The sequence below is a fragment of the Lycorma delicatula genome, chromosome 1 (genome assembly GCF_047948215.1).
Source record: "Lycorma delicatula isolate Av1 chromosome 1, ASM4794821v1, whole genome shotgun sequence".
NCBI classification, from domain to species: domain Eukaryota; kingdom Metazoa; phylum Arthropoda; class Insecta; order Hemiptera; family Fulgoridae; genus Lycorma; species Lycorma delicatula.
The window spans coordinates 87,562,195-87,588,567 of record NC_134455.1 but is presented as its reverse complement, the minus strand read 5'-3'; the positions used below and the strand labels follow the sequence as shown (position 1 = coordinate 87,588,567).

General features: G+C 31.2%; 1 protein-coding gene across 1 annotated transcript in view; it reads left to right on the top strand.

Annotated features, from left to right (window-relative positions):
- LOC142318139 (RING finger protein 207-like) overlaps nt 1-26,373 on the top strand; it is a 152,090-nt gene that overhangs the window by 33,706 nt on the left and 92,011 nt on the right. Inside the window, exons 3-5 of the mRNA XM_075354679.1 lie at nt 5,091-5,197; nt 7,644-7,805; nt 18,150-18,322. Coding sequence (XP_075210794.1) covers nt 5,091-5,197; nt 7,644-7,805; nt 18,150-18,322 — 442 coding nt within the window. The remainder of the gene's footprint in view (nt 1-5,090; nt 5,198-7,643; nt 7,806-18,149; nt 18,323-26,373) is intronic.

Sequence of the window (26,373 nt, the reverse complement as noted above, 5' to 3'; positions counted from 1 at the left end):
ATTCATTGCTATCAACAGATGTGATGAAAAGACAAGCACCATATGCGCTACTACTTGCATCACAAAATTCGTGCAATTGATAACTCTTACTTAAACTAATTTTAACTAATCTAGGAATCTTAAAATTTTTTGACGATTTGAGCTGAGAATACAGAGAATTCCATTTTTCAGCTAGTGGATTGGGAAAAACTTCATCCCATTGAAGGTTTGCGCACCATAACTCTTGTATGAACACTGTAAATGGAACGATTGCAGGAGCAAGTAGACCCAAAGGATTGAACAATGAAGAAATAATTGATAAAACAGAACATTTAGTGTATTATTATCTTTATCTATATTTATCTATAGTGTAAGTATTATTATCTTTTAGTTTGATTTGATAAATGAAATCATCACCTTGAGGATCCCAAGACAATCCAAATGTTTTAATATTTTTTTCTTTGTCAATTTGATAAAGAAATCAGAATCATCACACATACCAGGCACATTTGAATGACATTTATGCAGCGAAAGTTCGTATTTGTTAAGCAATAATGAAATATCATTATACAATTGTTTCAACTGATCGATGTTGTCACAACCAGTGAGCAGATCATTGACATAAAAATCTTGCTTAATTACTTGGCAAGCTTGAGGAAAAGAGGCTTCATTTTCATTGGAAATTTCAGTCAAACATCTTGTGGCTAAAAAACTTGAAGGTGCTAAACCATAAGTAACTGTTTGTAAGTTATATGGAATGACTGATGAGTTGATATCATCATACCAGAGAATTTTTTATAATGAAAAATCTTGAGGATTAATGTGAATTTGTCTGTACATTTTAGGAATGTCTCCTGATAGCACGTAGCTGTGAGTTCTGAGACGAATTATAATTGAAAATAAATCTTATTGTACTACTGGACCTGTAGCAAGAATTGAATTGAGTGATTGTTCATTTGAAGTTTTCGCACTACCATCAAATACTGCTTTTTTTGTAGTTGTGGAAGATTCACGAAATACTGTGTGATGAGGTAAATAAAAGGTTTCAGAAGGAACCTTGGACTGAAATGAATCTACAGGTTGCATGTGATCCAATTCTTGATTTCCTTCATGAAATGGAAGTAGTCTTCCTTGAGTTTAGGATTTTTCTTAAATCTACGCTGTAATAAATTGTAACAATGTTTGGCATTTGCAAACGAATCTCCTAAAGTACCATTTTCCTTACGAGGAAAAAGATACAACAAATCTGCCTTTGTCATCACGAAAGGTATTTTCAACTGAATGTTTTTCGCAGAAAGATTCCTCCTTGGTTGGTAAACGATCTATCTCTAAACCAAGATGATTTTCTTGAAGTATGGTATGATTGGAATTATGAGTTAATTGAACAGGCTTAAGTAGAGAAAGGTAATATTGAGCTCCTAGGAGAATGTTGATTTGCCCAGGAATATTAAAATTAGGATCGGCAAGGAAAAGTTGAGAAGGAATTTCCCAGTCAGTTACATTTACAAAATCATTAGCTAACAGACCTGTATGATGGCAGTACATGACATTTCAAATTAAAATTAAAGTTTTCGTACCTAGAATTAATATTTAAATCAACACAGCTTAGATTTAGTAACAGCATTACTAATACCTGCGATTGGCATGAGAACAGGTTTGGTTTGAAGCCCAAGTTTGGTGGCAAACCTTTCAATACAAAATAAAATCATCTAAGCGGAATCAAGTAAGACCCTGGCTTGGGTGAAATTACCTTTTTCTTCTTTTACATTAACTACAGCTGTTGCAAGTAAAACAGACTTGTTAGGTTCTGATTTTGAAGTACAATATGAACCATTAGCTGAAGGAGTTTGATTCGGCTTGGAAGATTTATTTGCTGCTTCTTGCAGCGTTTTTTATCTAAATGAATTAGTGTATGATGCTTTCATGAGCACTTTTTACATTTATGATTGCTTGGGCAATCTTTGATAATATGTTGTTTACTTTAACAATTAAGACATAATTTTTCTTGAAATACAATGTTTTTTCTTTCGTTAACATTACAACTTAAAAACTTATCACATCAATACAATGGATGGTTGCTAGTTAAATGTTCACATAAAATTATTAGAATTATGTACATGAATAAATTTTTACTAGAACTAGGTTTTGAATAATCATATTTTTTGCCGCTAAATCCTACATTAGGCGGCTGTGGTTTTTGATTACTTTGAATCATGTTTGTGGATTCAAGTAGTTTACACTTACATTCTAAGAAAGAAATGAGTTGTTCTAACTTTGGAAATTCATTATTTTCCAATGTTTTTTCCCAGTCTCTTAAAGTATTTAAATTTAAGTTTTGTGTAATTAACTGTATTACAATAAAATCTAAATAGTCTATATTTAGATCTTTCAGTGCATTAATGTTCGAATTAACTTGGTCAATGAACTTAGATTAATTTTCAGAATCTTCTTTTTTTAATAGTTTTAAATTAATAATTTCTAAAGCATGTTTAGCTGCTATTAGCCTTTTGTTATCATAACGAGCTTAAGTAGTTTGCAGTTATATAATTTTCAGACGTTACTGATAAATTTTTTATTATGTCAAGAACATTGCCTCTTATGAAATTTGTAAGGTAATAAAATTTTTTGACATTAGAAAATTCTTCTCAGTTTTGAACTAAACTATTAAAAAGATCAAAGAATTTATGTCAAGCCTTCACATCATCGTGAAAGGGCTCAATTTGTGTAGGTTTTAAAGAAATTGGATTAGGTTTGTTAATCACTTTAGTTGCATCAGTTACCTCTGAAATTTTGAAACTATTTTCTAATTTTTTATGTTTTAATTTAAGTTTGTTGAAAATATTATCATATGTTTGCTATTCTGTAGGTCTTTATCTGTTGCATCATGGTGAAGATCAAAAAATAGTTTTTCATATTCTAACAGTTAATCAAACTTAATGGTAAATAGATCATAATCACCTGAATTAAGATGAAAGTTTTCAATGAATGTTTTTAAATTGACTATACTATTCTTCATAATGCCTCGTTTTTTAATTAAATCCTTGAATTCCATTTTTATTGGAATCATACACAAAATAATCTTAAATTAGAATGAAATAAAGTTATTATAAAATAAGGTTAAAGATAAATATCATATACAATAATATTATTAAAGTATAGCTTATGCATAAAGTTGAATGAACTGGATTGGTTGTAAATGTGATACGATATCTGCTAACATCTGCGTGTGCAGGTTAACGAACAATAGAAAGATTGCCTGAGATGTGTGCGTGCATGTGCTTTGTACAGCCTGATAAAGGAAAACTTGTCCAAAATGGAATTGAGGATTGATCTTTATACCTGCGGATGTAAGATTATGCTTATAGTCAAAAACTTAACTGTGTTATAAACCAATGAAATATTTAACTATTGAAATATATACAGACATGAATGTTTCACTAATGTTAATTTTTTAATTGCACTTTTAACATACACCCTTAATTTTTTAAACGCTTTATATAAGTAAATTATAAATACTGTGTTGTTGACTTGTTTTGACCTTTTTGAAACCCATGGATGAATGCAGTAGAGCGGCTAAGTCCGTGTCGTTAATACAGTGACTTGACAGTGGCTGTCCCTCAATCCGGCCCGGAGGACCATGAAACGTATGGTAGATTTTAGAGAGAGTATTGACTGTATATTCATAGGTGATGAATGAAGACAACGCCTTGTTGCTTGTTGAATAATGATGTAATGAATTGTCGTCTTGACAGTTAATGAAATGAATTGTAACATAATGTATAACTTTACATATAAAAATAAAAAATGTAAAATAAAATAAAACATTAAAACTAACGTTCATCCGAACAAAGAGTGGAGTCTATCCGGACTAAGAATATGATGTAATCGCCTTAGATCAGATTTGAGCACCGAATGCTAGTAACTATGAGTAGCACTGATTGTCCATCTGGATGAAATGAAAAATGCGACCACACTGCGCGGGATTCTAACGTAGATTGCTAGTACGACAACTTTTCAGAAATATAGATCTCATTATATATTTCTATATAAATAGGTAGAATATATATATATATATATATATATAAATGGATATATATTTCTATATAGGTAGATTTCTCATTCTATATTTCTAAATATAGAAAAAGAACCTGGAGTGTCTATTTCTAATATTAAACCTTACTTCGAAAAACTTTGCCCTGCAAGACAGGCCCAAGGAAGTCACTAATAATTATTAAATTTGTTTTTAATTTAGTATTGATAAGTTAATTATTAAATATATTGTACAGTACTGATATAATCCTATTTATAAGTGTGTTATATTAGTGTAAATATGTATTTTATTATGTCAGAATGTATTTTGTTTTGCTTTCCTTTCAGTAAATTAATACATTTTTTTAGTAATGTTTTGTTTTTGATATGCTTGCGCCCTCTATTTAGTGTTATCATGACCCCCAGGGGGGCGTGCCACACCGGTTGAGAAACACTGCCATACATAATAAATACCAGGTAATATGTAGGTGTTTGTACATATACAAGTATTATACTTGTAAAATTATACATAATAGTGTAGTGTAATGTACTGTATTTTATTTTATTCTATTTTTACCTTAATATAATAGTGCATGTAAATACTGTACTACAGCACAGTATTAGGTCATTGTAACACATACTACGTTATTAAATATCATTTTTGGATCAACTGCAATCTTGCTTTGATTTTTGATTATCCATGACTTTCTTCCTGGTTGTTATCACGGATAATTGGGAATAGGCTGTATGTATCATCCTGAACATTTATAGAATATTATATTAATATTTATGCTCAGAATATTGTAATATGTTTTTATGATGAAAGTTAATTATTTATTGTTGGACTTGTTGGTTTCTGCTTTAAACAGGTCAATTTCAAGTTAAGATGACATTAATTTAAGTTAGTGTGAGAATGCTGTTCTATCTTCCATTCATTTTATAAATTTTTCTGTAATTTCAAAGTGCATGAAGTTTGCTGTTGGTAAGTGTATATTTTTTTACACGTGTTTATTTTTGTAGAAGTGTAATGTTTTTTGTTTGCAGATTTTTTTCTTAGTTGTAATTTGAAATATTCATTTCAGGTCAAGCATTATGCACCCATTGCCGGGAGAACACCCATCGTGCCAAGATGTTCTCTACCCATGAAGTAGTTCACATGTCAAAATGCTCAAAGGAAGTCCATAGACGGGTTTGTACTGTATCTTAGTATATAATGTAGCATTTTAGTTTTCTATATAATTTAAGTGTTTTCTATTATCCCAACTAATAATGTTGACTGGTGGTTGAACTTGTCCTAAGTTTTAAACAAGAACATAAATTCCATTTGTATTAATTTAAAAAAAGTTCTTTATTTAAAAATAATAGTATAGGTCCCATGTTAAACAATGTCTTGGGAAATAAACATTTTTTGTATTCTCAAATATCTTTCTCCTACATATACTTAAATTTCATCTATGTAAATGTTTTATTATGTGGCCGGAAGTGTATGGTGATAATGTGATGTCGTATTTGCAAGTTATGACCAAAAATTTGTTGATTCAAAACTGAAGTCAGTGATAGTCAGTTTTTCATATCACTGGGGTGTGGTAATGATTGAATGGATATTGGAGGGTCAGACAGTTAACCATAAGTTGACCAGTTGATCAGCTGTAGGTCTCATATGGAAATTATGGTAACTCATACATGAGTTATCATTCTCTTGGTATCTCTCTTTCCCTGAGGGAAACAGTTATAGGAGACATGTCAGTAAATCAATCAATATTCAGTATTGAAATGATAAATTAAAAATATTAAAATTTATTTTCTTTACCACTTTCTGCTTTTATTAATTGTGAAATCTATTAATCTATAAAACTATCTTTGCTAAATATCTTTATAAAAATTAGGAAAACCTAATTTAAAACATTAAACTGTAGGAACGCACATGTTTATTATTTCAGCCATTCAATTATAGAAATTAATTTTATTTCAATGACTGAATTAATAAATATATATCTGTATAATTTTACTAAGTAGTGTAACAAATAGCACAGAAGAAGAATATTATTACTTTTGTTAAAGTTAATTTACAATTTTTTTCACTTGCTGCTTTTTTTCAGTAAGTACATTTACACACATAACTGCTTTTTTAGACTATACTTTTTATAAGTTAATTAATAGTTTAATTAAAACTAACATTTTTGAGATGTTGCTATTAAAAATCTCTTAGTAGGTGAAGAAACTCTTGTTTTGGGCCATATAAAAAGCATGACAAAACTTTTAATTTTTCCAGACATTGAAAATATGTGTTTATTTTCTGTAATGTTAGCAGTGTAATTAGATTTTTGTTTTTTGAATTTATTTGCACATAAATGTGACTGAAAGAATTTTTAAATGTATTTTATTGAAAGAAATTCTTCATTAAATACAGTATTATCATTTTTATACTTTATTTTAATATATTCAATGCAAAATTCTGTGATTTGTACGTATTTATATTATTTATTGATAACTATTATAGGCAACATGTTTAAAAAAAACACTGTTTTGAAAAAGTAAATAAAAACAAAAATCTTAATTACATTGATCACATTAGGGAAAATAAAAAAATGTTCAAATCAAGTAAACTGCTATCAATTTTAGAAATCACTAGTAGTAAAATTAAATCCCTCAAACTTGAAGAAATGTACATAAAAAACAATAAGAAAATATAATTACTGAACATTTAAGTATTGAACACAGTAAGTAACTTAAGGAAATAAAATTGATTTAAATTACTAAAAAATTAAAAGTTTACATTTAAAAATACATTTAAAAGTTTAGCAAAACAATAGTTTCACTATAAATTAACAAATTATAATAACAGATTAAATTATTTTATTTCAATGAATGTGATTGCAAGCATCTACCATTAAAATTATAAAGTTTTAATATGTTTTTGATTAATTCTTCATAAAACAAATCCTTTCTGAAGAAGTAGAAATCTGTGTGCAAAAAGAAAAAGCAGATTATAAGAAAAGAATGAACAATAAATGAAAAATTGTGTAAATAATTTTAACAAAGTTATTATTCTCTGCTGTTAAGATGCAATTTGTTACACTATTTATTAAAACATAACTTGATATATGTTTACTATCTCGGTCACTGAAACAATTTCTTCAATAATTTTATGTATTTAATGATTATTATGACAGAATATAATTATAACTGAATAATAATTGCACCAAATAAAGTGGTATGCATTTCAATAATTCAATGACTGAAAACGTATTTATTTAAATATTTTAAATTGGGTTTTTATAAAAAAAATTCTGATGAAACAGAAATTTCCATGAAAGTACTTAACAAAGATAACAAAAGTAAGTGATCAAAACCAGTTTAATAAAATAATTACATTCTGCTGTTAGTAAGCAATTTTCTAATTTATTTATGAATATGATTGTATTTATTTGATTCTACTACACTATTAGACTACAAAACATCTTTTTTTTGCATACAGCACTATTAAGCAACTGTTTTAATACAGAAAAATGTTGTGAGTTAACAGAGAATTTGGAATTTGACTTTGAAAAGTCTGTCTCAGTTTATGTAAGTAGTTCTCTGATTTCATTATACAATTTTGTAATATTTTTTTTTTTTTATTAATTTTGTTTCAGTGTGCAGTCCACGGAGAGCAATATATCATGTTTTCTAATTCACAGCGCAATATGCTATGTGTTAATTGTTTTCGTGACACACCAGCAGAAGCAAGACTTCATTGTGTAGATATTGATACTGCCTACACTCAGGGCTGCAAGAAACTTGATCGTGCCATCATGGTTAGTGTTTATTAATTTCTTTAATTTTGAGTGTGTTAACCAAATCTTAAAGTCATCAGGACTAAGATGGAAGAAGTGTGTTAGTCATGGTGGGAAGTACTTAATAGGAAATTTTTAATTTATAATTTTAAAGTGTTATTATTACTTAAAAATCTGGGATTATTGATAAATAAAAATGCATAGTATTTGGTGATGTGAATTCATGTGATGTTTTTGTTGGCAGTCAGACGATGTTACAGAACTGAATGAAGAAACCAGAAGAATTCCTAAATAGCTATCAATTGATATAAACAAAAAATTAATAAATAATACCAGTATAAAAAAGTAGTTATATTAGTACAAAGTTTATTAAATATTTAGTTGTGACAAAAATAATTTTAAACATTTATATACTGGATATGATGATACAGGTTATTAAAGTGTGGAGTTTTGAAAAAGAGTTGACGTAGGGAAGGAAATGTCCAGCAAGAATATCTTTAACTTCTTCCCAGAGTAGACAAACTGTAAAACGTTATAGAAATAGGCTAAATGTTTTGTATCTTAATAACTGATGATGTACATCTGACATACGGAAACATAGTCCAATTCTGAAATAATCCAGTTCATAAATTATAATAAATAATGCCACTATTAATAATATTTATGAGTGGCATACTTTGCTACTTATTTTCATCTTTCTTATTACTTGTGAAAGCAAAAGCTTTTCTCTGAAGAGCTACATCTTATGAATCATTTGATGAAAAAAATGAATTTTTATATCACATTAAATCTTGTTATTTTCTACATATTAATGAATTAGTTTATTTGAAAAAAAATAGGAATTGCAGTAAATTACAATACAAATTACTCTGGTTTTTGTCGTGTAGTGCATTTTCAACGATCCATAACTTTAAGAGATATTACATAAAATGTTAATGATAAGTGAATTTAAGATCTGAGTTCTTTCAGTCTATTAAATGGGTTAAAAAAAATTTCTGATGCTCAATTTTAATGGGATTATTAACAAATCAACAATTCTTTTGCTACTACTCCCTGATAAGATACATTGCTTTAAGTCAGGTTTTGTTTACCTTTATATTCATGCATTGTAGACTGATTGATATGCTTTTGTGGTTCTGTATTTTATTTAAAGGTGAACGAATTTCCTTTCCAACTAAGTTACTTTATTTCAAAAGAGCTGTGTAATCAAATGTTGGTTAACCTATGTATTTGGCCCATAATACATTATAAGTGGCTGGATAGTTTGATCTCATTGCTAAGATGTTATTACTGTGAATACATTTTTATAGGGTGTATTTAAATATTCATCCAACTAATTAATATTGTGCTTTAGGGGAGGAGATGAAAACTGGTTAAAATTATTTTGTAATTTGACTGTAGACTTAGTCTGATATTTTCCATTATATCTTAGCTGCTTGAAGTCCAGTTTGATAAAAATAAGATACCTCTTTGTTCAAAATGAAATATTTAAACTTTTATCTAATAAGCAATTAACATTTTTAGCACTAGTATTTGCAAGCTATTGTGAAGTGACCATTTAGAAATTTATGAACATAAAATTTCAAAATATATATTTATTTTGGAAAGAGTATTGTTTAAATATTTATATAATTACAAACACTTACATAATAATTTACAGAAGGTGTTAAAAATGATGTCCTTCCTCTTCTGTGCACTTTTCAACATGTTTAAAAGTCTTGCTAGCTGTACCTTGTCTGTTTCCTGGATGGCATTGGTAATGTTTATCTACAATTCCTGCAGGGTGTGTAGATTGCTCCATAAACAATTTCTTTAAGTAACCCCACTGAAAGAAGTCTGGACCTGTCAGATCAGGGGATCTTGGTGGCCACAATCCTTTAGAAATGATTCTTCCACTGAAAAAATCCTGTAGTGTCTCCATAGTAGAGTGAGCTGAATGACAAGTGGCACTGTCCTGTTACAATCAGCACTCATGCTCATCCTCTTGCAGTAAAACTATGAACTGTTTGATAATTTCTTGGTAGATGGCAGCACCACAGTTTTTTCAAAAAATAAGGGTTCTATTATTTGTTGCCTTGGAACCACACACCATATGCTAATTTTTTGTGGATATAGGGGGGGGGGGATTTAAAGAAATTGCAGGTTCTCAGTACTTCAGGTCCGGTAATTCTGAGTATTATCATACCAATCAAGCTGAAACCATGCTTCATATGTGAAAAACACTTGATTTAAAATGTCAGTGTTGTCTCTAATGAAGTTCTTGAACCATTGACAGTAGTGAACCCTTGTACCATAATCAGCATAGTTAGCTCATGAAAAACGTGCATTCAATATGGATAACATTTCAGCACTCTCCTCACTGCAGTGTGGGCTGAACCTAGTGAAATGTTCTTTTCCCATTTTATTCTCCATAAAAATTTATGAGGAGATCTTGTCACTGCTGCTTTAATGCCCTGTTACGACCTGCATCATTAAAAATGACCTGTGTCTGACATGTTTGTGGTCTAACATTGAACCTGTCTCACAGAACCTTTTTAAATTCTGAATAACTTTTTTCACTAATGCTTCCTTTTCAAATTTCTTCCTGAACTTTCGGTGACACAAAACATGAGAGTTTGTTACTAAATAAGTGGCATCATGAATACCAGTTCCTCAGCAATTTACCACATTTTAACAAACAACACACGATCACATACAACCTTGTTCAAAAGCCAGTGCTCGGCACTGACTGGCAATCCTCAAATTTGCGGGCAATAAACAGCCTCCCCACTCCAGCTCTACTCGTATCAGCACCTTCCACATTATTTTACCTATCTCATACCAATTTATGCATTTAGTATGAACTACTGAGTGATGGTGTTGTAAGATTTAACACTCTGTATGTGGAAAATTTTATTAAAATTGATCTTATGTGCTGGAGATATAAATTTCTTAAAAATAAAAACATAAAAAGTCTGACAAATTTAAAAAAAGGCATTTCAGAACTCAAGAACTTTTTTCTTGTATGATGTTAGGAACTATCAAACCTATTATTATTTATAAAATAAATTGTAAGTGTGATTGACTGTTATGGTTATTAGCTTCTAAACATTTTCATTTTATTTTACATCAAGCGCTACAATTTGTACTGAAGACTGGTATCTAAAACATCTCAGGTGTTTGACATTATAACAAATTAACTAGAAAAATACCTTATGAATATTATTATTTTTGCTAATAGGTATATTAAGATTTTATCCAGCCTTTCATTCCTTCTTTATTAACAATGTTTAAACATTTTGCTATTTGTACAGGAAGGGCTGAAATAACTATTTTTTTAAAACTTCTAAAATGATCAAAAACCTTATAATCTCTTAACCTAAACTTCCTTGTTGTGTCTTAAAAGCTTACTTCTTATGTCTTGTGTCTTTAAGCTTACTTAAAAAGTTTAAACTACAAAAGTAAAAAAATAGAATAAGGTAAAAAAATACAGAAATCAAGATTTTAAAAAAAGCTTAATTTAGATTAAAATGGTTTTACTGACTTTGTAATAAGGTTAAAATCAAAACCTAAACAGACAACGATTGTTAACGTCTATATGCCTACAAGCGCCCATGATGATGACAAGGTAGAGTGTGTATACGAAGAGATTGATGAAGCAATTAAACACGTAAAAGGAGATGAAAATTTAATAATAGTTGGAGATTGGAAAAGGCAAGGAAGGAAATATAGTGGGTGAATACGGGCTGGGCAAAAGGAATGAAAGAGGGGACCGACTTATAGAATTTTGCACGAAGTATAATTTAGTAATTGCCAACACCCATTTTAAAAATCATAATAGAAGAATATACACTTGGAAAAAGCCAGGCGATACTGCAAGGTATCAGATAGATTATATCATGGTTAAGCAAAGATTTAGAAATCAACTCGTTGACTGCAAAACTTACCCTGGAGCAGACATTGATAGCGACCATAATTTGGTGATAATGAAATGTAGATTGGGGTTTAAAAACGTGAAGAAAAGGTGTCAGATGAATCTGTGGAATTTAGAGAAGCTTGAGGAAGAGGAGGTAAAGACGATTTTTGAGGAGGACATCGCAAGAGGTCTGAGTAAAAAAGATAAGGTAGAAAATGTAGAAGAACAATGGGAGAATGTTAAAAAGGAAATTCTTAAATCAGCAGAAGCAAACTTAGGCGGAATAAAGAGAACCGGTAGAAAACCTTGGGTTTCAGACGATATATTGCAGCTGATGGATGAACGTAGAAAATATAAGAATGCTAGTGATGAAGAAAGTAAAAGGAACTATCGGAAATTAAGAAATGCCATAAACAGGAAGTGCAAACTGGCGAAAGAAGAGTGGATTAAAGAAAAGTGTTCAGAAGTGGAAAGAGAAATGAACATTGGTAAAATAGACGGAGCATACAGGAAAGTTAAGGAAAATTTTGTACACCAATATATAATACGAAAGGTAAAGTCGATAGATGGGTGGAATATATTGAAGAGTTATACGGAGGAAATGAATTAGAAAATGGTGTTATAGAGGAAGAAGAGGAAGTTGAGGAGGATGAAATGGGAGAAACAATACTGAGATCTGAATTTAAGAGAGCATTAAAAGATTTAAATGGCAGAAAGGCTCCTGGAATAGACGGAATACCTGTAGAATTACTGCGCAGTGCAGGTGAGGAAGCGATTGATAGATTATACAAACTGGTGTGTAATATTTATGAAAATGGGGAATTTCCATCAGACTTCAAAAAAAGTGTTATAGTTATGATACCAAAGAAAGCAGGGGCAGATAAATGTGAAGAATACAGAACAATTAGTTTAACTAGTCATGCATCAAAAATCTTAACTAGAATTTTATACAGAAGAATTGAGAGGAGAGTGGAAGAAGTGTTAGGAGAAGACCAATTTGGTTTCAGGAAAAATATAGGGACAAGGGAAGCAATTTTAGGCCTCAGATTAATAGTAGAAGGAAGATTAAAGAAAAACAAACCAACATACTTGGCGTTTATAGACCTAGAAAAGGTTTTCGATAACGTAGACTGGAATAAAATGTTCAGCATTTTAAAAAAATTAGTGTTCAAATACAGAGATAGAAGAACAATTGCTAACATGTACAGGAACCAAACAGCAACAATAACAATTGAAGAACATAAGAAAGAAGCCCTAATAAGAAAGGGAGTCCGACAAGGATGTTCCCTATCTCCGTTACTTTTTAATCTTTACATGGAACTAGCAGTTAATGATGTTAAAGAACAATTTAGATTCGGAGTAACAGTACAAGGTGAAAAGATAAAGATGCTACGATTTGCTGATGATATAGTAATTCTAGCCGAAAGTAAAAAGGATTTAGAAGAAACAATGAACGGCATAGATGAAGTCCTACGCAAGAACTATCGCATGAAAATAAACAAGAACAAAACAAAAGTAATGAAATGTAGTGCAAATAACAAAGATGGACCGCTGAATGTGAAAATAGGAGGAGAAAAGATTATGGAGGTAGAAGAATTTTGTTATTTGGGAAGTAAAATTACTAAAGATGGACGAAGCAGGAGCGATATAAAATGCCGAATAGCACAAGCGAAACGAGCCTTCAGTCAGAAATATAATTTGTTTACATCAAAAATTAATTTAAATGTCAGGAAAAGATTTTTGAAAGTGTATGTTTGGAGTGTCGCTTTATATGGAAGTGAAACTTGGACGATCGGAGTATATGAGAAGAAAAGATTAGAAGCTTTTAAAATGTGGTGCTATAGAAGAATTTTAAAAATCAGATGGGTGGATAAAGTGACAAATGAAGAGGTATTGCGGCAAATAGATGAAGAAAGAAGCATTTGGAAAAATATAGTTAAAAGAAGAGGCAGACTTATAGGCCACATACTAAGGCATCCTGGAATAGTCGCTTTAATATTGGAAGGACAGGTAGAAGGGAAAAATTGTGTAGGCAGGCCACGTTTGGAGTATGTAAAACAAATTGTTGGGAATGTAGGATGTAGAGGGTATACTGAAATGAAACGACTAGCACTAGATAGGGAATCTTGGAGAGCTGCATCAAACCAGTCAAATGACTGAAGACAAAAAAAAAAAAAAAAATAGTAATTCTAGCCGAGAGTAAAAAGGATTTAGAAGAAACAATGAATGGCATAGATGAAATCCTACGCAAGAACTATCGCATGAAAATAAACAAGAACAAAACAAAAGTAATGAAATGTTGTAGAAATAACAAAGATGGACCACTGAATGTGAAAATAGGAGGAGAAAAGATTATGGAGGTAGAAGAATTTTTTTATTTGGGAAGTAGAATTACTAACGATGGACGAAGCAGGAGCGATATAAAATGCCGAATAGCACAAGCAAAACGAGTCTTCAGTAAGAAATATAATTTGTTTACATCAAAAATTAATTTAAATGTCAGGAAAAGATTTTTGAAAGTATATGTTTGGAGTGTCGCTTTATATGTAAGTGAAACTTGGAAATCGGAATATCTGAGAAGAAAAGATTAGAAGCTTTTGAAATGTGGTGCTATAGGAGAATGTTAAAAATCAGATAAAGTGACAAATGAAGAGGTATTGCGGCAAATAGATGAAGAAAGAAGCATTTGGAAAAATATAGTTAAAAGAAGAGACAGACTTATAGGCCACATACTAAGGCATCCTGGAATAGTCGCTTTAATATTGGAAGGACAGGTAGAAGAAAAAAATTGTGTAGGCAGGCCACGTTTGGAATATGTAAAACACATTGTTAGGGATGTAGGATGTAGAGGGTATACTGAAATGAAACGACTAGCACTAGATAGGAAATCTTGGAGAGCTGCATCAAACCAGTCAAATGTCTGAAGACAAAAAAAAAAACTGACTTAGATGACCTGGTTTTGTTATTTATCTTAGTTAAAAAAACCATAATCTATAAAAAAACTTAGGTAAAACAATGTTTTTTTTTTAAATTCAAGAAAGAGTAGAAATAGTACTTTTATTTGGAGAAATAAAAACATATAAAGGAACAGCTAACGCATTTAATGCACTGCATCCTAATCATACAATTTTCAGGATGGCACTCATAAATTTAATAGAAAAATTTAAAACACACTGGTAGCATTTTAGATGATAAAAAGGCTATCTAACTGATCCTGTACAGATGAAGTTATTGAAGAATTAAAAATTAGCGGAAATATCTGTTAATAATCACCAGTTGGCAAAGATTGAACAAAATAATTTATCTAGGTGGTCAGTGCAATAAGTACTAAAAAAAGATACGTTCTGTCAATACAAGATTCAATTACTACAAGAGCTTATTGAAGATGATTTTGATTGGAGGGGTGAATTCACTAAAATTTTGACATAGAGATTAACAGCAAAAACTATTTCTTGTTTCAACGTATTGTTTACTGATGAAACCTCATTTACTTTTTGTACTGTGGCTGTTAACGGAGCTAATAGTAAATACTCGTCCCAAGAAAACCCTCACTGGTATTGTGAAAGTTATACCAATACTCAGAGTGATTAAATATATGGGCTGGAATAATAGGTGACACACTTTTTGCACCATTTTTCAATAATGGTAACTTTGATGGTGATATGTACTATGCTTTGCTGAATGAGCAGATTTTTCCAACTCAACAGTTTGACTGAGATAGCTCATGGACCAAATGGACAACATTTATTCATGAGAGGAAGGTGTGTTTTTTCAGTTAGATGGTGCTCCTTTGCACTATACTCGCATGTGGAAAATGCATTGAATGAATTAACGGTTACCAAATCATTAAAATAGGGTGATTTAGTAGTAGTAGTAGTGGTAAATACCCAGCCAGGTCATCTGATCTGAATCTCCTTGATTTCTTTTTGTGGGGGCACTTAAAATCAACCGTTTAGAGCTCACAGTCAACTTCTCTTGAAGAATTAAGGAAATGTATGGAGATAGAATGTAGGAAGATTTCACCAGAAACTCTTCACAATATGAGAGAAGCTTTTGAGCAGTGGTTGTTTTACTGCATGGTGGTACAGGGAGGGCAGTTTGAATATTTAATATGAGGTGAGAAGCAGTAAAACATTTTAACTGAAATAATTTTATTTGGCGTAATAAGACTTTTTTTTACAATAAAAGATAGAATTAATTACACTTAAAAAAGTAATTAAATTGCAAACTGTTATTTACTTAAATTAAATAAAATTCTTCAAGGCTGAAAGTAACTATAGAAGTATTTGAAAAAGTCTGATAATTAATATTTTCAATTTTTAATTGACATTTTTAAATGACATTTGTAGTTGTCATTTTGGTTTAAATAGTCAGAATTTAATTTTTTTGATACTGTTTTGCTTGTTTTGCAAAGACTTTTAAAATGATGTAGCCCCTTTCATTGGAGAAGATTTCCGAAAAGAGATTCCTCAAATAACAAAAATTAAAGGGGAGCATACAACCTAGTGAAACTTCTAGCTATGTGAAACACATTTGTGGCTGCCATTTTGGATTGGGCAATCAGAATTTAGTTTTAATTATATCATTTTTCTCATCTCATAAAACATTTTAAAAATATATATCAAATAACCATTAGTCTGATTTGAAATATTTGAGTTGTGTCTTCTGTCCCCCCCACCCAAAAATCAAAAAGAGTGAAAAATACGTTCATTGAAGTAGCCTCTCAGTACAAGGAAGAATGCTGTAAACTACATCCAGTTACCTCAGTTATAGAAAAATGTTAAAGGATGTAAGTTACTTTTCAACCACCCGTATATATGTATATAGAACAGAGGGAAAAACTTAATTACGTCAAAAATATAAACAGTTGATCTTAATTTCTTGTGCAGTATTTAAAAATTCAGCTGTTCTTTTAATTTTATAATTATTTTTATGTTAGATTTTATTTTTAATTCTCTTATCATTTCAAGAATTACTTATCTTTTAAAAATAAAAATACATAATTTTTTAATTGTGATAATTTCAAATCCTTGTGTTAAGCTAAGAAACTTCACAGCCTGCAAAATAATATAGCGAGTTAGTGAGTTCATGTGAAAAAAAAATTTAGAATTGATTCTCTTACAGAAAGCAGCTAGGTACTTCTGATATTTATTGAGGATTGTATAAAGTATTTGCAGAGAAAAACAAATTCTTGATGTTGGTGTACTATTTTCAAACTTTAAAAAATTTAAATGAAATGCTGAACAAAATTATAACTTAATTTAAATGAGTTGGATAAACATGCCATTATAGGAACAATATTTGATCACTTACAGGCCATAAAAATCTGTTTTGACAGTTGAGTCGATCTCTTAATTTAATCAGTATTTCATTTAATTCTGGTGGTGTAACTAGTTTGAGGCCCTTATTTTTAGGGTTCAAATAAAAAAGTAGTTAATTGTATAACCGAAAATGTTGAAATAAGGAATAAACAAGTAATCATTTCAAATGATCTATCATAATTGAGAATTAAAAAGGCTCGTTAATTATTTAATGATAATTAAATCATACTGAGGGATTTAAAAAAAAAAGATTATTCTTGCATTAGGTGAGATTTTTGTCAGTGGTTTGCTGACTTTTTAAGTGGGCATTACTTTACAGTGATTTACATAATTAAGTAAACTATGATACCTCATGAAATTGGTTCCTAATCTTCACAAACACAGTTAATTCCTAAACTCCTTCTCAATTTTATAGTGGTATTCCTGCCATTACCATAATGTTTAAGATGTGTTGACTTTATACACAAAAAGAAATAATCAAGGCCGACAGAGAAATCTATTCTTTACAGCTATTGTGTCTTAAAAAAAATAATAACTATATCCACTGATACAAAAAAATGATGATGGGATAAAAATATTTAAGTTTAATTCGTTAATCAACAGTATGAACTTGCTTCGTGTTGTCTGCAGGCAATATTTTTGTAGCCACTGTAGCCTTTTTGGACAGAGCTGTTGTGGTGGCTGACCCAGATTTCTATGATGCCTATCAAAAGTGGCAGTAATTAAGAATAATAGAGAGGTTGTGAGAGGGAATGGATTATCAATCTATAGAAGGTAAGACTGAAGTCCCACAGATCAGGATAATTGATGTAGAGTCCTAGGTAAAAAATATGGCCTTTAAAGTTGAGAAAACTCAAAATTGAGTTTAGAAAATTGATGTATATGTAATTCTTCATAAAACTAAAAAGTATCAGGATTCTGGAAGGCAAAGGAACACGAGTATGAAATCAGTTGAAGCTAAATTTTTGTCTATCCTTCAGTTATTTAAAAAAAGGAGTGAACTATGTATATTTCTTTGTAATTCCTAGTAAAAAGTTATTTCATTTTTGCATTTCTAAAGCATTTATTGTTTTCATTTTCAGCAATCTTCTTTATAAACACATATAATAATTATACTTACTTAAAAATAATATTAATGTTGTTCAATAGAATGTTCAAGAAGCACAAACCTCAGTTCGTGATGGTGTCTTATCTTATCGAAACCTTTTAGATGAGTTGAGACGCAACACTGATTCTGAGAAGATGACAATCCATTCTTTTTGTCAGGGTATGCAAGAGGCTATAAATAAGACTCAGGCTTCTATGATCCTGGAAGTGCAGAGGTAGGATGATTATTTTTAAAAAAAGAAGTTTGTTATGCTTATGAAGTACACCTTCTCATTACATGTTTTGTTTGCTTATTAAATTTTCAGGTATATGATATTTTTTCTCTATGAATCTGTGTTTAGGGTATTGGTAAATTTTGCCATTGCTACCTAGGTTTTGTATTACTGCAGATGGTAGAGTTGGTTATGGTTGAATGAATCATTGGACTAGTAACTTGCATACATTCAAGCCTGGATAAAATTGGCCTATAATTTTTTTTAAGCAGAGTGGAGTGTCTAATTTCCAAAATTTAAGTAATGTTGGGTTAAGAAAATTTATTAAGTATTTATTTAATATACCAATGTATATGTAATATACAAAAAAAAATTGATTCAACCTCTTCAGCTGTTATGAAACCATAGGAAGCACTAGGAAATGTACTAGTTCAAGATTTATGGAGATAATATGGTCAGTTTCTCTTCTCATAAGTATACTTTATAAAATTTACCAATAATATTAAAAATGCACTCAATCTGGTTGGAACTAAAAATGTATTGGTTGCAAAGTCATGAAAATTCTAGTATTTATTGACATAAGAAATATATATATATTTAATATCAAAATTTATTCAGCTACTGAAGCCTTTTTTCCTGTTTTTTTTTTTATTGATATACCGGGTGGTCCATTTAAATTGAGACACATCTATATTTCAAAAACTAGGAAAGAATGTTTCCTATTAAATCTTTTCTATTTCAAGGGGAAAATATGTTCACAACCTATGTTGTCCTTGATAAGGTTAAATAAAGGTCACTTCAAGGTCAACTTAATTTTTTTAAATGGGAACTATATTTTTTATTACAGAATCAATTTTTTTGCAAAAAAAGATACAAATTTCATTTCAGATTTTTTTTCTAAAATTGATTGTTTTTTAGTTATTAATCTTCAAAAATGGTGTAGGTCTATAAACTGGTGCTTTTTGTTTCATTAGGTCTGGCCCACCTGTTGAGTTACATCCAGCGGATGTTAAATTTTAAATAAAAAACAGTCAGTTAAAGGGTTAACCTAAATAAAATTCATTTACAGTTTAATGTATTTTTTAATCAGGTAGTATGTACCGGTATGGTACACAGCCTACAAGTGATGCATGCTTTGGTCAGTTAGGTTATGTCGACTCTGAAAATATTTGTTTTAATGAATTGCTGATACTAACATTTCTTTTTAATGCTCTTTATTTAAAATAATTACCAAAACTTACTCCACATAAATTACAGCAACAAATGTTTGAAGTGTTGCCCTTCTACTTTTATGCATTTTTCGATACGTTTTAAAAACAACTATGAACATTTAATAGAGTTTTTTATCTGATATCTCTACAGACATTTGTTATATGCTCTTTCATGTTTTCCGGGGTAGTTGGTACTTCTAGGTAAACCCTTTCTTTAAGGTAACCCCATAAAAAAAGTCTACTGGAGTAATGTCGGGGGATTGAAGAGGAATGACCAGGCCAGTGAACTGGATCAGCTTGGCCAATCCAACAATCATTGTATTTGCAGTTCATAATTACTCTGGTGATAATTGAATAATGTGCAGGATAGTCATCATGGTGAAACCACATCATTCTTCTCTTCTCCAAGGGTAGTTCATCAAGTGGTAAAGGCAACTGATTTTCTAGAAAGTTGCATATTCTCTACATTCAAATTTCCATCGAAAAAATGCAGCAGTCTGATTAACGTACAGCCGGTGGATTCTCCACCAAACATTGATGGTCCATGGACATTGATATTCTACTTCCCTTAGCCACTGTGGATTTTCCACTGCCCAATAATGCATATTGTCTGTTTACTTTCTTTTTCCTGTTTAGCCTCCGGTAATAACCATTCAGATACTTCATAGGATGAATGAGGATGATATGTATGAGTGTAAATGAAGTAGTCTTATACAATCTCAGTTCGACCATTCCTGAGATGTGTGGTTAATTGAAACCCAACCACCAAAGAACACCGGTATCCATGATCCAGTATTCAAATCCGTGTAAAAGTAACTGACTTTACTAGACTTGAACGCTGGAACTCTTCAACTTCAAATCAGTTGATTTGGGAAGACACGTTCACCACTAGACCAACCTGGGTGGGTTAATATTGTCTGTTTACTACTCCATGATAAGTAAACCCTGATTCGTCAGAAAATAGAACATAGAAAAAGATGTTGATGTACCTGTACTTTTTCCAGCACCCATTGACAAAATACTACTCTTAATTTAGTGAAATATGGTACAGGTGGAATTGCAGTGTTTTAATATTCTCAGAACACTGGTTTTTGATATCGCAGAATCACGTGAAATTCTTCTTGAACTAATATAAGGTTCTATAATGAGCACTGCAGGCACCACTGTTTCATTGTTTTCTGCTGTCACAGTATTTTGATTGTTCCTAATTTTGGCCCCCCTCGCACTTCCAGAATCACTAAACTGTTTTACAATTCTGTACACAGAAGAATGACTTGGAGTATATTTCTACCAGAGAATCGTAGAGCATACAAAGCTACTGTTTTGATTAAAATTTTGGTGACGTTCCCCCATGAAGCAAAATTACCTCAGTTTTTTCTGTAATTGTAAATCGTTCTATAATTTCCAGTAAATAAAAACTAAATAATTTAATATTTATTAATAGTTGGTGAGTAATAAAGTAATAAAAAAGTTAATTGAAGACACTGATAATATTTTCACTTAGACAAATGTCATTTGCAACTTGAACTTCACTTTTAGGCTATTTTAAAAAGTTCCCTGGTGTTTACATGCTTAATCTCTTTTTCTCCTTCTTCTTCATTATTGTTAGCATTGATTGTTTTTTATTTCAAATTTATTTTTTTTTAATTAAAAATTTGTGGATGGATGTAACTCGCCAGCTGGGCCAGACTTAACGAAACTAAAATCACCAATTTATAGGCCTACAGCATTTTTTGAGATGAATAACTAAAAAACTATAAATTTTTGAAAAAATGTGAAACGAGATTTTAATTTTTTTGCAAAGAATTCGATTCTGCAATAAAAAAATATAGGTCCTATTTAAAAAACTTAATTTGACCTTATCAAGGATAATAGAGATTGTAAACATATTTACCCCTTGAAATTGAAAAGCTTTAATAGGAAACATTTTTCCTAAATTATGCAGTTTTTGGGATGTAGATGTGGCTCAATCCAAATGGACCACCTGGTATATAATTTATGTAATTTAATACAGGGTGAGTTTTTAGTCCTGTTACCCAATTGTTAATGTCTCGTAATTTTTTTCTAAGAAAGGGAAATTTTGTTTTGTGACAAGAAGTTGGTAGCGCTACTTAACCGGTATAGATACGGCAGTGTGAGTTGATTCTCCTGGAGCTGTGTAAACTTTTGTGCCGTTTCCAGTCGTGTTATGAACAGAATGTCTTTTACCATAGAACAACGAGTTTTCATTCTTGAACAATATTTTTCTACGAAATCGTATGCGAGTATAAAAGAATCATTTCAAATTAAATTTGTTGGTGTTCGTCCGCCAGAAAATATTTCAATTTCTAGGCTAGCAAACCGATTTTGAGACAGGTAGTGTTTGCGACAGAAAATTTAGTGGTCGACCAACTTGCTTGACAGATGACGTTTTAGAGATTGTGAAAACAAGATTGCTCAATTCTCCATGGAAAAGTTTATGAAAACTTTCCACGCAAGTTGGTTTGTCATATTTGAGTGTTCAGAAAGCTGCTAAAAAATTGAAATTGTATCCGTATCGCATACGATTAGTCCAAGAGCTTCAGCTGCCAGATTTAAACAAGCGATTGTAATAGTGCCGTTGGTTTAGGTTTCTCATAAATGATAACGGAATCAAATTTTTAAACACAGTGTTCTTTAGTGGTGAAGCTTGGATCCATCTCGATGGTTATGTGAACAGTCAAAACTGTCGAATTTGGGCGGTTGAAAATCCTAACGCTTTACAAGACAAATCTTTACATCCTGAAAAAATTGGTATGTGGTGTGCGATATCTGGTCATCGTATAGTCGGACCCATATTCTTTGAACAGACAGTAAATGGTGAAGTATAAAGGAATATTGTGCGCCAATTTGTGTCCCTCCTGGAACCTCAAGAACGGTATTGCTGGTTTCAGCAAGACGGCGCTACATGCCACACGTCTCGAGAAACCATGGATTTTCTGCAAGAGTTCTTTGATGATCGAACAATAAGCAAGGGCTTATGACCTCCAAAATCCCCAGACCTCACATCTCCTGACTACTTTTTGTGGGGCTATATTAAGTCTGAGACCTTCAAAAACAATCCTCACACTATTGATGAACTTTAAGTCAGTATTACAGACTTAATCACGAATATTTCCAATGCAACTCTTAAAAAGGTTTCTGCTAATATGCTGAAAAGTCTGTGCATGTATAACCCACAAGGGGTGGGCATTTTGAGCATATTCTTTAATAGCTTTTTATACATAATAGCTTTTTATTAAATCTCTTTTGTAAGTAACAAATACATTTTTTTATTCCATCTAAATTTCCCTTTCTTAAATTATATTTAAAATTGGGTAACAGGACTAAAAAATCACTCTGTAGTGTTACTAACCAGTTAACCTACTAGATAGAAGATTATGAATACTCAATTATGGTAGCATTTTCATTATAGAATTATATAGAAAAAATAAAATGTAAAAATTCAGAAATTTCAGCAGTTTATAAAGCAATAAACAGTCAGTCACAAAGTGATTGGCTGTTTCAGTGTGGTAGCATCTCTACTTTTTAACCAGAGTTTATAAGATTCAGTTTTGGTCAGGCTTGAAATTTTTCTCATTTCTTACAAAACTCATTATCCTTCAACTAGCTGTTATGTGGGTCAACCTATTGTTGCTGTATAAATAAATAAAAATAATATTTAATTTTAGTATGATCAGCAGAACTTGCAATTATGCATTTGATATTATAAATGAAATATGTAATAAAATAATACTTCAAAGCATTAATTTATTTTTATAGTAGTTAAACAGCCGGGTTCTGGTAATTTGCCAGAACAACTGGCATTGTTTAACATATCTTTTGAATAAAACAAATTAAAGTTATTTTTTCCTCCTTCTTACTTGGCCTAATTAAAGATGGAAGATTCATTAAACAAAAGATGGAGTTTACTGTCTTAAAAAACCTTTCAAGTTTCAAGTCCATAACAGTTAATAAAATATATCAATTTTTAATGTTTTACATATTGATGACTGACTTCAAACATGAGATTTAATTTAGGAGATTTTAATCTTTTATTTAGTAAGTTCTTAATGGCATTGAGCTTCTACCTAAAGTCATCAGTCACTGATAACTGTCAGCAGAATGCAGTGAAACTGTACCAAACCCTCAAATAGCTTTGGTGATCTACAGGAAGTGTTTTATTTAATGTGATTTTGACCATTGTCATTTTTACCTTATTTCACACCTTTCAAATTGCACGTTGCTACACCATGAGAGATTTCCAAAATTAAGAAACCATTAGGTTGGTACAGTTACGTTACCCAAGACCAGGGATACATTTAAACAGAATAATTGTAATTCTGTACTTACTCAGAACCCTTAAAATTGGAGGGGGAATTTTTATTCAATATTTCACTTGATTTGATTCTTTATACATTATACAACAGCATCTACTGAGGTGGTTTAAATGCCATTAATTTATTGTACTATTATAAAATGTATCTTTATAACCCACCAAGAAACTTGTTGTATAGCTTTTAAAGGATACTAATGATCAATATTATGTTGCACTCTCATCACAGTTAAAAGATATTAATAAAAATATTTATCAAATAAACCAGAGACAAATGGAATTATAGACTATCAGCACCATCACTTAGTTTTAATTTCTTAAAAGTTTTATGACTATGACTATTATTTTTGAAAAGAATCTTTTAATATGTGAAATATTATATATATTATACACACAGATATATATATATATATATATATACATACATACATACTTCAGGGTGATTCATGTAGTGTTACTGACACTTTCTAAGCTCATTCTACCAGTGAAAATAAAGAAAACTGTTCATATAAATGTGGGTCTGGAAACACTAAGATTTCGCCCTGATTCCTGGGCAAAGAGTAAAATGTAAAACCATACTGAAATTCTAGGAATCCCAATTAGGAGTAAACTTGATGGTTTCTTATTGTTTTTGATTTGACAGATTGAGTAAAACAAGTTCTGGGGAACCATATCTCAAGCAATTTTCATATTGTCTGATGTAGAAGAGAAAAATTTGATGTTTAAAAACAGTTTTTTTTTTGTAGTATAAAAACTTAGTCATTAAACAATTAATTAGTCATTTATCAATAAAAATTTGTGGAGAATTTAATACTGAGAAAATGGATGTAAAATAGCCCAATAAAAAACAAATACTAGTTCAAGAAATTTGATTTTATTACTTACACTTATCATATGAAAAATAAGGGATTGTATGTACAAAGCATTTGCTTTCATACAAAGCAGAATGATACAAAAAGTAGTATTGTATTAAAGATAAAAATAAAATTAAAAAAGCTAATAAAATTAAAAAAAAACAGTACTGATATTCAGACATCCCAACCCCATAGGGGGAAGACACTTGCCTTGTGACACTTCTGGTCGCCACACCACCCTCCCTATTCCTAGTCCTGATGGGCTTTAATGGGAGTTGTCTTTTGCCCTCTAACTTTTTACATCTCACAGTAATAAGCCAGGCCTCATTGGGATGCCACCGATGTAAATGTCTCGTTAGACCTTACATCGGTGATTCTTAAACTCAGCTTTTGCCTTCCTTTAAGGTCTTGTCCAGACATCTTGAATGTCCTACATTCTGCAAACCGAGTTTGCAGAAACACGAACCCTGCGCCTAGTTATACTTTTAGTGAGCCACTTCCTTGTAAATGTCTCATAGATTTCAAGGCAAATTGAAAAACAACATACCACCAAAAATGTTGTCCGCAACAATGAAATTTAGTCCAATTCCCATAGTGAACTCAAACATTCAGTTCATTCCCCAGACTTCGGTTAATTTATGGACTCTGGTCTTGCCTACAAGGGAGAGGCGGAGAGACCCCCTACTTCCACACAGCTCCATTGCAGAGTCCCGCGTGACATTTGCTTTCACTTACTACCATTGTTGAAATGCTGCTACACCTCACGGCTGCATGGGAATCCTTACTTTCGGCAGTGTAGTCGCCATCCTGCCGATAGTGATGCTTGCTCATTCAAAAACTGCTTTTGTCAATACAACGCTACAACTCATGGCTGCATGGTTTCCCATACCTTGGGCAGTGCAGTTATCGTTCCACCAACAGCTAACATTTCAACAGTAATCACCATTACTTTACTGACTAACTATGGCTCATGCCAAAACGCCTACCTTCGGCCAATCAACTGTCCAGGCGGTCTCTAGCCACCCGGGGTGCTACTCTACTTACACTCCTTCAGTTGTACTCAGGATGAGGAAATTTAGGAAGCCAGCTACAATAGTCCATTCTCTGCAAGTCTTCCAGGTGACTCGCAGATCTAAGAAGGAATCCACCCTCTCGAGTTCCCTAACAGCTCTGGTACATTTAGCGTCATACCAGGGACAAACATAAAAGACATGGTCCACAGTATCTTTAACCCTACAATCCGGGCACAACTCCATTTTATTCAGACAGTAAAGTCTGTATATCTTTCTCGAATTCACTGTCAAATTGAAAATTATGATATTTTTAAGTTAGAAACAGAAATCAGAATGAAGTTAGAAACAGAATTCAACAATGAATTTATGTTGTGTCATCAGTGTATTGCATGTCATGTATTACTGCTGTGAATTGACAGTACACTGTAATTTAATTAAGTATGTGTGTGTTTGTTTTAATTGGTATCATATTGCAGGAATGCCTTTGTTATTTATGACTGAGTAATATGCCAGCAGAGTATTTATCTTGAGATGTGTGTGATGGTAATGCAACTGCTGCTGCTGCAGAATATCAAATAAATTTTTCTAACTGCAGAGTTTCAGATGCTAAAAGAAATAGCGGAATATTCCATTTGCTACAGGA